Source organism: Hyperoodon ampullatus (assembly GCF_949752795.1).
Source record: "Hyperoodon ampullatus genome assembly, chromosome: 5".
In the NCBI taxonomy this organism is placed as follows: domain Eukaryota; kingdom Metazoa; phylum Chordata; class Mammalia; order Artiodactyla; family Ziphiidae; genus Hyperoodon; species Hyperoodon ampullatus.
In genome coordinates, this window is record NC_136918.1 from 60,443,660 (window position 1) to 60,457,091 (window position 13,432).

At 38.0% G+C, this 13,432-nt stretch overlaps 1 protein-coding gene across 6 annotated transcripts in view; it reads left to right on the forward strand.

The window, feature by feature from the left end:
- MECOM (MDS1 and EVI1 complex locus) overlaps positions 1-13,432 on the forward strand; it is a gene marked incomplete at its 5' end in the record, with an annotated part of 572,227 nt that overhangs the window by 531,997 nt on the left and 26,798 nt on the right. For 3 of the 6 annotated variants that reach the window (XM_079704200.1, XM_079704201.1, XM_079704203.1), the window contains 4 exons: positions 1,655-1,802; positions 3,110-3,266; positions 7,608-8,964; positions 11,574-11,661. In XM_079704200.1, the coding sequence (XP_079560326.1) occupies positions 1,655-1,802; positions 3,110-3,266; positions 7,608-8,964; positions 11,574-11,661 (1,750 nt within the window). The remainder of the gene's footprint in view (positions 1-1,654; positions 1,803-3,109; positions 3,267-7,607; positions 8,965-11,573; positions 11,662-13,432) is intronic. The other 3 variants (XM_079704202.1, XM_079704204.1, XM_079704205.1) reach the window with 2 other exon arrangements.

A 13,432-nucleotide genomic window follows, 5' to 3' on the forward strand; every position in this document is an offset into this window, starting at 1 on the left:
TGTTTTTTCCTGTAGCATTTCCTCCAGTCTGTATTCTGCTGATTACATCCCCTTGGTATTGTTTAACGTCTTTCTCCATCTCCTCTGTTTCCTGTATACTCATAGTTACATCCCAAGCTGTGATCAGATTCAGGCCCAGTACTTAAGAAGAATACCTCATTGATGGTATCATTTATTTCCATCAGGAGGCATATAATGGATTGCCTAGATTCATTAATTCTTTAGGGGCTGCAAAATGAATGTATTCTAATTCCCCCGTTCTTTTATTATTTATTATCTGGATTAATTCTATGCAGAGAAACTTCCCCTCACCGTTTATTTGCTCACCCTGAAGTACAGTTCGTATAGCAAAGGCAGGATGTGTACATGAGTTTTTCCCTTTATTTACTAGTTTTCAGAATAATGATTTGGCTTCTCAGCATCTTCCTGGGGTAACTAGTGAGGTTCCGTTTGTTTCTGAGTATCATTATCGTTGAAAGGTGAGATTATTACTCTTACTGTTGCTTAAATTTCCCCATCTTTAGTCAGTGGGTGTCTCTTCAGGTTGGCACCCTAATTTTTTTGACACAATCTATAACTCTCTTGCTTTTTGCCATAACAAGATGTTCAAGGCCCATCTTGTGTATTTCATGCTTCACATTTGAAACAGGCTATTTCTCTGAGGAGCTCTGGTTACTTTATTTGGGAGTAGTATCCTGATGTGTTATGTGTGTGTGTTTAATTAACAAAAATGTTGCAGACATCTTTTGAATATCACAGTAATCCATGATCTATAATATGTATTTTTCATTATATTCATGCAGATTTCATATTCAAATTTTAGAGAGAGAAGGAAACATTTGAGAAGGTAAAATAGTCTAAGCTTTAAAACATAGAGAAGCTATGTATGTGAGAAAATTCTAACCCTGTTTTTCTTTTGAGGGGCTTTACTAGTGCATCCACTTATAATATGATATACTTTTCTTTCCTCCCTCATTCATAGGTTGTATATATATAATCTTAGGTTATAGTATATATACATATATATTTTTTTCTAGATAATGTTTCTATCTATATCTACTTCTATATCTATATGCATACATGTTCATTCATCGGTCCATCTGTCTGACCATCCATTATATTGGTTGTATTGAGAAGTTGCTTGTTGAATAGTTAGCTTACAGCTCACTTTCCCATATGATGATTTGAGTAGGAATAAAAGTGCTTTTTTGAATGTAAGGGTTATATACATTAGATAGAATAGCTTCCTACATGTTCTTAAGCACTTTCTTAATGTTTCCTATTTGAGTGTTTGTGTTTGAATTAAGTGGGTAGCAGCAATACATGTTGCGGCTAGAACTGTGTAATGAATCCAAAACTGGACAAATCGCTAGTTGTTTATCATTCCCCTAAATTGGCACCTAAACTCTGCTAGCTGAATCAGATTTATTTCCTAACAACAGGGGTACTTCTCTGTATTGCTGAGAGACACAGTCTAGGGAATATAAAACGTACTTTTGTCTGTTGCAAGCCTGTTTCCTCTCTTTCTTCTCCGACTCAACTCCTTTCCCTCTTCTTTCTTTAATTGCCAGTTGGATTAGTAATAAAATGACGTTCTGTTTATGAATGTGTTCTTGGTCACCATGTCCTATTAAATCAATTGTTCTCTTAACAGCCTGGAGAAACACATGTTGTCACATACTGAAGAGAGGGAATACAAGTGTGATCAGTGTCCCAAGGCATTTAACTGGAAGTCCAATTTAATCCGCCACCAGATGTCACATGACAGTGGAAAGCACTATGAATGTGAGAACTGTGCCAAGGTACAGTGAATTTGTAGACTACTTGGCCCCTCTGTGTCATCCTGCTCTCTCTTAATCCATCATTTGCCACGGTATATAAAAACAAGCCTTGAGAGGGGAAACTATAAATATCCTGAGAAAAGTAGATGGAGGGTTGTGTGCTACAAGGCATTAGTACAGTGTATAGAAACACTTAGTGGGTATCCTTTTATTTTTGTAAGGGAGGAAGCAAGGCTTGATGGTGAGTTCCAGAACTAAGTGTCAGACATCCTTGGTAAATTCCTGGTTCTGCTACTGGCTTTCCAGCGTGGGGTCGTTTTTTAGCCTTATGGAGAATGAAAATTGTATCCAATGCACATTACTAATTTCTTTTAAGATCAGTTTGTGAGGAAATCCCATAAAGTTTCTGAATGCCTGTTCAGAAAGAATGGGAGACTCCTACGTTTGCAGATTTTTCCACCGAAGTCCCCACCATAAATTATGACTCGGTTCTAATTAAAAGTGTAGTGCCTTAGTGGCCAGGGCTGAACAATGTTAAGAGTGAAACGAAAGCCCTTCACCTTGACCATAACTCTGAACAACGGGAACGGCAATTCACATCATTGAATTTTCATGTTTCTCAATTAACTAAAAGATGTCCTGGTGTCATGAAAACTGAGTTCTCTTTCCAAAAACTTTTCATAACATTTGAATATCTTTTCTCATGCCAGTGGAAATTGGGACATTTGACCTTATCTTTAGAGATGTTTTGCTCCCTGATGTGTGGGTAGCTTTTTCTTTTTCCTATTTCTTTTTTTGTTTGTTTGTTGTTTGTTTGTTTGGTTTTCTTAGTACCATGTCGGAAGGAATGATTTTAGCTTAATGGTAACTTAATGAAACACTGTGTTAGAATTTATACCCTAGGGGAACTCCTTGAATAGATTTGGGATACTTTAGTCAAAATCCCCCCAATTTTGTACATAGTGTGTCTTTGTTTAAAGCGTGTAAATAGCACACCATTTTTTAATAATGTCATGGCCTGCATTTTATTATCCAACTCCATTCACTCTAAATAGAATCAAAAAGCCCTTGAATATGCTCTAATAATGCCATTAATTATTCTGTTCAACTGATACCAACGGGTACTTTGTGCTAAGTATACAAAACTGAATAATTTGTAAGTCCTGACCCTAGAGAGGCTGACACTTTGGAAATACGACTTTCTTTCGGTCTTTGGGTAAACAAATAAAAACAAAACAAATACACAAAATTCCTTCTTGAGTTATTCCCGGTCTTCTTTCTTGTGTCCTAGAATTAAGTTTCTTGATTAATCAGTACTCATTTCCTAGCAGGTTTTCACGGACCCTAGCAACCTTCAGCGGCACATCCGCTCTCAGCATGTTGGTGCCCGGGCCCACGCGTGCCCGGAGTGTGGCAAAACGTTTGCCACTTCGTCGGGCCTCAAACAACACAAGCACATCCACAGCAGTGTGAAGCCCTTTATCTGTAAGTTTTTCACACTCCAGCCCTCCTTCCTGCAACTGTCTCTTATCCAAAAGGCACTGTGATCAGGAGGGTGGGCCACGCATGGCCATGAGGGGGGCCTCTGGATTAGCGATTTATGGTCTCATCCAGTTGGGCTATTTTCTATTACAAGAAAATCTTTTATAACCAGATCTATGGTGTTTTGTCTATGATGCCTGGGGTGTTTTCTATCAGGTGGAATCAATAACAGGTAGAGAAGTCGTTAAATAATGTAAAGGAAGCCTCCCCAGATTGTGGGATTTAATAGAGACAACGAGATTTGTCTCATACTGAAAATGTGTGTGGCTTTGTAAAACAGCAAATCGCAGATACCACTAAACAAGATGAAGTGAGAAAAACCTGTTCTGGATCAGAAAGAGCTAGAAGAACCCCACCTGGCAAGGAGGCTTATTAGGACTCTGTGTGTGTGTGTGTGTGTGTGTGTGTGTGTGTGTGTGTGTGTGTGTATGTTGGGGGTGGGATAAAATGCCCTTTAATCTACCCTTTGTTGCTGATCACAGGTTGCAGATCGGTAGTTCTCAGTTACTTGAAAAGCAGAACATTTTTACTTTGATGCTGGACATGCTGCTTCTATAACCCACTGCACTAAAGCAGATTTACGGGCAGTGTATTTCCAGGGGATATCCAATCTGACCACCTACTTAGAATATCCTTGTACAGAGCGCTTTAGTACAAGTACAGCTCAGCCCTCATTTGCCTCTCTTGTCCACCCACCCCTCTTCTCTGTATTGTGCTGAAATGTTTCATATGGAAAATCAGTTGTTCTTAGTCCATCTGGGCAACGACTCTGGACTTCTTTTCATCTATTGCTCGGCTGGGCATATAAACACAGTGACTCACTGAGCTGTGTTACAAAATTTAAGACAGATTTTGGATCCAGATAAGCATAGAACTGGATGAAACATACTCAGGAGTTGGCAAAACCTCTGACTTGGGAACCCTTGCAAAACAGTTTCTCTGACAAATATTTGATGGTTTGTAGTAGGTATATGAGACACTACTACAGGACCCAATGGAAAAAACCCTAATTTTCAGTGCCAACATGGAGATGCCAGAGACTAGCGCTCCTCCTTTTTGCCTTTACACAGCCCTCTTTTGTGTTTCCAAGCACCAAGAGAGCTTTTCTTTCCCTTTCCAGCTTACCCTAGCATCCTGTTTTGCTCATATGTTCTTCTGTTCCCTGGTGGAGTAAAGAAGCCTAGCAGAGAAACAAAAGGGTGCTCTCTGGTCTCCCTTGAGGAAGCACTGGTGAAAGTCATGGGAAATAAAGTATACAATGGAAATTTTAGACTTCTTGTCTCAAAAAGACATTCCTGACTCTAGGTCGTAATGCCCTAATATGTACTTGCAAGTGCTACAGACATACATAGTTCATTTATTTCTGATTTTTTCAGAAATGAATTTTGATAAATTTCTCATGTTTTGGTGGAAAATAGGGAGGAATTGACCACAGTGAATTATGATCACCCATTTAATGCTTTCTTTATTATTTAAAGTAAAAGTCAGAAAATAGAAATTCCTATCATCTAAAATTCTGGGATCTGGAATTTTAATTGTGTTGAAATCAAGTGTTTTGCTTTAAAGCACTATAGGGTGTCCCTTTCCAATCAGATTGTGCAGACTATTTCCCATGAATGTATTTTCAGTAATTATTGGTAAATTTAAATAGCAGATGGCATTCTTCAAATATAAAATCTGACAGAGGACCATGGGGTAATTGTGAATAATAGCCGTGTAATTTCAGAACAAAAGAGGAGTTGGTGTGGAGACTTTGGAGTGGAGGAGGTTCACCTAGAGTTGATATCTGTTTCTCACCAGAAGGCCACACACCACGATTTACCCCCCCCCCCCGGTGTGTTTATGGCAACTGTCTCTTATTACAGTGTGCCACCAAGCTTGAGCCCAGAGTCATCAGTGCTAAGGCAATTACTCACTGCCTTTACAGAAACCTCCAGCCTTCCCAAATAGAAACCACATGCTCTAATAGGCTGAATATATTCAAAATACCTCTTAATTTGTTTAATAACTAGAAAAATGCAATGTTAACTGCTGGCTAATTCCTTATTACTGAGAAGATTACAGTAGAGTATAGACTGCAGTATCAATTGAGCCACTTACCTGGAGGCCTGGTGGTTTGTGGTGGGCCAGGCAAGATCTTCAAGTGAGAAAAACAAAGCCTCTGCCTAAGGAGACATCCCAGATTCTGTGTTCTTGGGACCTGATACAAACACCATTCATTGGTGTAACAGAGCCTATAACCAGGAAATTCAGATGCACCTCTGTTACTCTTGATTTTCTTAAATCTATCCAGCTATTAGAAAGAAGTGTAGAGAGCAACATTTCTTTGGTAAAACATTGCTAACCTTTCAAAAACTTATACCTTGTTTGAATACCCATCAAGATCTTTTCTCAACGCCTTTTAATGCCCAGAGGAGAGGTGTCACTTTCTTAATGAGTGCACATGTATAATTCCATGAATATTTTATTTACTATTTCTTGTTATTGCTCATAGCTGAATTAGTATAACTAGCGAAAGTCTCATGTTTCTACCCTCTACTTCATATGGTTTTAATTAGTGTATCAAAGAATTTAAACAGTATGTGTATTTATTGTATATGATTAACTAGTATACATTTTTAAAGCAGACTCTGGTCAATATTCCAGTAGAATAACTTGAAAAGAAATCACTCACATCTTCTCTTCCCATTAAAATGCATGTTATAGTCTCTACAATGTCATAAATCATTCCACAGTTGAAAGCTCCTTTAATATTACTAAGCACATTGCTAAGTGTAGCAATGCATTTTAATTGTTAGTGGTAAAAGAAATAGACATAGAATCACTTGGTACTTCCTGTTTGGTTGTGTGTGGGATAATCCAAGTTCTGTCTGGATGAGTTTTGTATGACTGAAGGTCTATAAAATCTTCTTTGAATTTTCTTTTTAAATTGTTATTGTTTTGACTTAGGAGCTTAAAGGCAGTCATCACGTGAAAGAAATAAATGTTGCATTTTGTCTTCAATTTAATTTCTTATATAAATTGGTTTCAACAACTACCAACAAGGCATATCATGTTTCTGCATGTATTAAACATGCACAGAAGCATGAAAGTAAGCTCACACATAAAGGGAACTCATCTTTATTAAAGTAACATAAAAGCTGTGATGCTTGGGAAATGGATACTATAATCCTGCCAGGCGTGTATTGAGTAAGATTCCTACCTAGCAAAGGAATTATTAAGGGTTATGGATTTCCGTCTTAAAATGTACTTAGATCTATTCACACATATATGAGGAAGAAGATGTTTTACTTTTCTGGCAAATTCTCGGGGACGAGAGTTATTTCCCAGCTGCACCCACTGCTGTGTTCTTACTGGATTATAGCATTCAGCGCACTCTCCCCTGCTTACTGTAGTTGGCTGTACCACATAGAAGTCAAGCCCGGAGATAACCCGTGAAGATATGACAACAAGTGGACATGTTTCCCAAGGACGGGGTTTCATAAATGCAGGAAGGTTAGCACAACCACTGGTGTGAGGGGAAGTCAGAGGACGTGATCATAGTTCATGGGAACCAGCAATGCAGGATGGGCTACATTCAATTTAGTTTCCTTTGCAGGCTTAAAATAGCGCCATTGTAAATTATGTCAGTCTTTCTCAAATCATGAAAATGATTGTTAAAAATGTCTCAGAATACACAATGTGCATTGTTGTGTGGCTTTGATGTGTGAATGATGAGAGCATATGATATAATACAAATTAAATAATAGTAGAGCAGTCACAGGCTTTTTCCCCAAGGGGAGAGGGAATAAAGGTGAAGTTTCTAGTCGAGGGAAAGGCTGTTTTATTTTGTGTTGATGCCTACAATGTAGAATTCTTTAAGTGGTCTAAAATTTTAAAGGGGTTCCTGTTCTGTTTAATGTTTAGTACATCTTAAGAATTTAATCGTAAAGATTCTGTTAGTGTAGTAATTGGGTGGGAAATCAATGCATGCTGGAATTTGACTTTTTAATTAATATTTAAATACACAAATATGATACAAAATATTATGCAATGGGGATGACAGAATATTTATATATATATATATGAAATATTTGTGCTGTCTCAAGACATTTGTCAGGTTGGATGCCTTGCTTTGGAATCTAGTGAAATGGGGTTTTCTGTGTTTGGAGCACCTACTTTGGTGCCTCCAACATCTTTTCCTGGCTTCCTAATTGAAATTTGGGGTAAACCAATTGTGATACATGCTAAATTCAGAAGCAATTGCCATAAAGCCTGAGATTCTTTTTTGTTGTTTGCACACAGGTGAGGTCTGCCATAAATCCTATACTCAGTTTTCAAACCTTTGTCGTCATAAGCGCATGCATGCTGATTGCAGAACCCAAATCAAGTGCAAAGACTGTGGACAAATGTTCAGCACTACGTCTTCCTTAAATAAACACAGGAGGTTTTGTGAGGGCAAGAACCATTTTGCGGCAGGTGGATTTTTTGGCCAAGGCATTTCACTTCCTGGAACCCCAGCTATGGATAAAACGTCCATGGTTAATATGAGTCATGCCAACCCGGGCCTTGCTGACTATTTTGGCGCCAATAGGCATCCTGCTGGTCTTACCTTTCCAACAGCTCCTGGATTTTCTTTTAGCTTCCCTGGTCTGTTTCCTTCCGGCTTGTACCACAGGCCTCCTTTGATACCTGCTAGTTCTCCTGTTAAAGGACTGTCAAGTACTGAACAGACAAACAAAAGTCAAAGTCCCCTCATGACACATCCTCAGATACTGCCAGCTACACAGGATATTTTGAAGGCACTATCTAAACACCCACCTGTAGGGGACGATAAGCCAGTGGAGTTCCAGCCCGAGAGGTCCTCTGAAGAGAGGCCCCTTGAGAAAATCAGTGACCAGTCAGAGAGTAGTGACCTTGATGATGTCAGTACGCCAAGTGGCAGTGACCTGGAAACCACCTCGGGCTCTGACCTGGAAAGTGACATTGAAAGTGATAAAGAGAAATTTAAAGAAAATGGTAAAATGTTCAAAGACAAAGTAAGCCCTCTTCCGAATCTGGCTTCAATACATAATAAGAAAGAATACAGCAATCATTCCATTTTCTCACCATCTTTAGAGGAGCAGACTGCGGTGTCAGGAGCTGTGAATGATTCTATAAAGGCTATTGCTTCTATTGCTGAGAAATACTTTGGTTCAGCAGGACTGGTGGGGCTGCAAGACAAAAAAGTTGGAGCTTTACCTTACCCTTCCATGTTTCCCCTCCCGTTTTTTCCAGCATTCTCTCAATCAATGTACCCATTTCCTGATAGAGACTTGAGATCGTTACCTTTGAAAATGGAACCCCAGTCACCAAGTGAAGTAAAGAAACTGCAGAAGGGCAGCTCTGAGTCTCCCTTTGATCTCACCACTAAACGCAAGGACGAGAAGCCCTTGACCCCAGTACCCGCCAAGCCTCCAGTGACGCCGGCCACAAGCCAAGACCAACCCCTGGATCTAAGTATGGGCAGTAGGAGTAGAGCCAGTGGGACCAAGCTGACAGAGCCTCGTAAAAACCACGTGTTTGGGGAAAAGAAAGGAGGCAACGGTGAACCAAGACCAGCATCTGATGGTTCCTTACAGCATGCTAGACCCACTCCTTTCTTCATGGACCCTATTTACAGGTAAGGGTGCATGGGAGACCGCTAAATATGGACAGAAGAATGAAAGGTAGTTTTCACACTATAAAGTTACAGCTTTTAACAAACCTTTTTTATTATTCTTATAAAGCAGAAAGTAAAGTTGTTTGATCTGGTGAGTTCATTTTTTATTCGGAAAGTCAACTCATTAGGTTTGGACTTATTTTTGGATGTCTCCGAATTTGGGGTTTTGGAATAGGCCCACAGAGTTCTTTCCCTTGACAATAAATTTATTTTTAAACACATTTTTTTAAGTGGAAAATATGGGAAAGCCATATTTAAAGCAAGTTGTCAAGTGGCGGAAGAATGAGGCTCCTGAAGGATTAATGCAAATATGTGTGGGTACTTGAATGGGTCAGGTTATTTGGAATGAGATGGGACATAGCAAGCGTTTCCTCTTTGTTAACCTACCAACACATCCTTAATAAGTACTGGTCCTATTCTGTTTCTAAATAAATCTCCTAGGAACCCCATGTAACTGAAATATTATTCACAAAAATGCTTTGTATATAATGTGAGTGGTCAGCTTAAAAAACACATCTCTGTTTAATGCCTTCATTATCCAGTTTCCTTTGATGCATCCAAAAATTTTTGGGGCGGAATATATGCTAATAAACAGCCTCTTAGACAGTACTCTGTAACACTCGACCATTCAGAAAGATTTAGTTTTTAAAAACTAGTCTTCTTCAAAGTGTATGAATAACAATAATTAATTTGTGATGTATTTTAAATATTACCACAAATTTTCCCATTTACTTTCTCATTCAAATCGTGAACATTGTCAAGAGTTAATGGAAAATGTGGATAATTTTTTATTGGACTTATTTAAGCTGGGAGAATTTGATATTTTTGCCTGATTCTTTTTTTTTTTATCAAGAGACAGTTTTGTTCAATTCCTTCATTCAACAATATTTTTTTTTGAGTGCCTATGACTTAATAGGTACCACAGCTGCAAACTCTTTTCCCTTCAAACTCTTTTTCTACCTTTATTATCTTCAATGCATTAACCAAGAAACGTTGCCAGTATGTTACTTGAACATGACAAGGGGCATAGAAAAGGACAGTACAAAAATGTCTCAGAGCCATCATTACCATGCTTGGACACTTTTTTTTTAAAACAATTATTATATTTTCATTTCTGTGGCAGAGAAAGAAAAGGAAGGAAAAACAGATCTTCCATATTTTGTGTGTAGCTCATATGTTACACACGGCCAGTAAGGTTGTATTTCCAACTCAGCAGTATGTCTCAGCCCTTTGTGAAGATAAGTTCTCAGCCTCTCTTTCTTAGACCCTCCCAATGGCAATGGGCTTCCAGTTCCTTCATACACCCATTCCACTCTTCTCCATCACCTCCTGACCTCCCTCCTGCTGACTCTAATCTCAATCTTTTCTCTGGTACATCAGTGTCAATTGAGGCTTTAGGCATGTCACTTTACCAAACTCATGAAAGACCTAAACTTACCAGTTTTAGTGTAAGACCTGGGTTGAAATCTCAGCTTTCCCATGTCTTAAACTTTTTTTAATCCATCAAATGGGTATAAGAGCACCTATTTCAATAAGTGAAATAGTATATGTAAAACATAGCATACGTACAATTTCAGGAAGTGGGAGGGCTTCCCTGGTGGCGCAGTGGTTGAGAGTCCGCCTGCCGATGCAGGAGACGTGGGTTCGTGCCCCGGTCCGGGAAGATCCCATATGCCGCGGGGCGGCTGGGCCCGTGAGCCATGGCCGCTGAACCTGCGCGTCCGGAGCCTGTGCTCCGCAATGGGAGAGGCCACAACAGTGAGAGGCCCGCGTACCGGAAAAAAAAAAAAAAAAAGTGGGAGCTGTTTTTATTCGTTTTGATTCTATTTTAAAGTATACTTATTTCACAGTTTTTAAAAGGAAATCACCAACAGTTCATGAAGGAAATTAATTCAGTCCACGATGTCATTTCCTATATGATTAATAGAAAATAGAATGACAAACATTTCTAAAGCAGAAGGGCTATATTATAAGTTTGGTAATGTCTCTCCCTGTCTTCAAAAAGTTCCTCATCCTCTCCCTACCACCCCTCTTTAACCTACTCTGTTTATCAGCAGCAGTATCGAAAAGAAGATACCTATGCCTGAGAGCGGCTAGCAGGGTGTGTAGTTCGCTTAGAAACTCTCCTGCTGACATTCACAGATGTAGAAGAAATATGATGACGATTTGAGGAAGCACCTTCTTGATAGAAAATGACTTTAATTTTTAAAATGAGCCCTGTTCTTATGCTTTTGAAATCACCAAGCCTTATTGTGTACATTTAAAATGGAAAGGTACAAATTTGTGACCAAATCCTCTGATTTCATGACTTCATTTTTTACATTTCCTCATTATTATTATTACTAGTCATTCAATAGGATTTTCCATTATAGAAAGACCCTTCTTTCTCTGAGCGCCTAGAAGTGCCAGGAGTATTCTTCAAGAACTGAACAGATGTCTTTATATTTTTATTAATGTGCTTCCCAGCAACCTACCATTTGCTTTATTGTTAGCTGTTTAAATGTCAGCGAGTATGCAGGGATTGATATATGAGACTGATTCATCTCCAAAATCTAATTTTAACCTTTCAGAGTAGAGAAAAGAAAACTAACTGACCCACTTGAAGCTTTAAAAGAGAAATACTTGAGACCTTCTCCAGGATTCTTATTTCACCCACAAGTAAGTATGTTGAATTTGAGACTTCAAGCTTGTAAACTAACTTGTTGATCCTGAAAAGCAGGTGCAATGAAATGAAAGAAATCTTGAGAACACTAGGATTTCCTATGACGCTGGTGTGGAAGAACACAGGAAATTCTAGCAGAATTAAAACCCAAACTCTTTAAAGAAAAAGTAGTTAATATATGTGAAAAAACAACATGGTTTTGCTGTTAAATTATTCTCTATTAACTACTTACTGAGCCAAAGTGTATTTTAGAGTGAGTAGAATTCAATTAAGAAATTAAATATTGAAGTTGCCTTTCATGTTTAAAAATTTGTGATCGTAAGAAATGGATCGTAGTGTGACTTGTCCCAAACTCATGAAGGTCGCTCATGTTCTTTCAGTGCTTAGATAAAAACAGGAAATGAGTCTACCTGACAAGTTGTTACCATAGAGGGTGAAGGAATTTATCTAGAGACCACTGGGCATTCCAACAAAATTCTGTAATTGCACAGGAATTCACCACAATACACAGAGCTATTTGCTGGATGGAGTTGTGTCCATTTATCAAAATATGTACAGTTTCTCACTGCAAGGAAAATACAAAGCAGCGTTATCTAATTGGTTCATCTTTATGTCCCTACATATTTGGTCATTTTTAAAAAAGCTGACTTACGTATCAATAAATATGCGGGGAATTTTATTGAAAGAAGAAATATATAAATATCTTGAGTCTGGTTTCTTAATGATATTTTATTTTTTGTTTACTTATTATTAAGGATATAAGCTTTGGTCTCTATATAGATAGTAAGCAAAATTTTTATGAAAATGCTTGAAAACAGAGTTAACTGATTTGTTCTGTTTCAATATATTCAAACCAAAAATTACGCTCCTCTAATAAAATTGGTGGAATTCTATGCAAGCTGTCTTATAGAACGTTATGAGCTAATTAAATTAAGTCATGGGATATGACTCTTCCTTCCACCTTTCACGCCCCTGCCACCACCTCTTCTTTCTTCATTTTTTAAAGTACTTTCCTAAATTCTGGACAACAAAGTATGAGAGCTGAAATACCATATTCTGGGTTAGCTGGAGAAATCTATCATTGCTCAAAAATTCTCTCTATTTTAAACTGCAAAAATATATGATTTAGTATTAAAGGGGTTAGAAATATTTCAGTTAGTATTCATTTTGTGTAGGAAGACTAAGGGATGATATCATTTATTAAATTATTTTATGGAAAAGAAGCAAGTTTTAAAATAGTAAATGTTTATCGGGTACTTATTTTCCACATTTAGGTTGACCTAAATTGCACTTGCCAGCCTCATGGGCTAAAAAAACTGAACATAATGTGTGTTTTGTGTCAGATATTACCCCAAAGTATGTCTCTCTTGATAACTTCCTAACTAAATGCTTATAAGGATATTATAGTTATCTACATTTAATCACAATAAATCAAGTGGTTTTCATATTCTAATTATCTTTAAAATCTAGTAATTAATCATTTCAAAATTAAGTGGTGTGAGTACATGGTATAAGGGAGGGGGAAAAAAGCCACTGGGATTCAGTGTCCTTGAGTGACTCAGTCTACTGGCTCTTAGTTTCCTTACCTGTCAGATGAGGGAGTTGGGTGTAAGGTCCCTATCCTCCCTGAAATTCAAGATTTCTAGCTAGCTAAGGTAAATTTACTGGTTCAGAAGATGGGCAGTGTTATCTATCAATATCTTTACATGTGCATGCAGCTGTTGTAAATATAGTATATACATGTATGGAGGTTCCTTAAAAAACTAA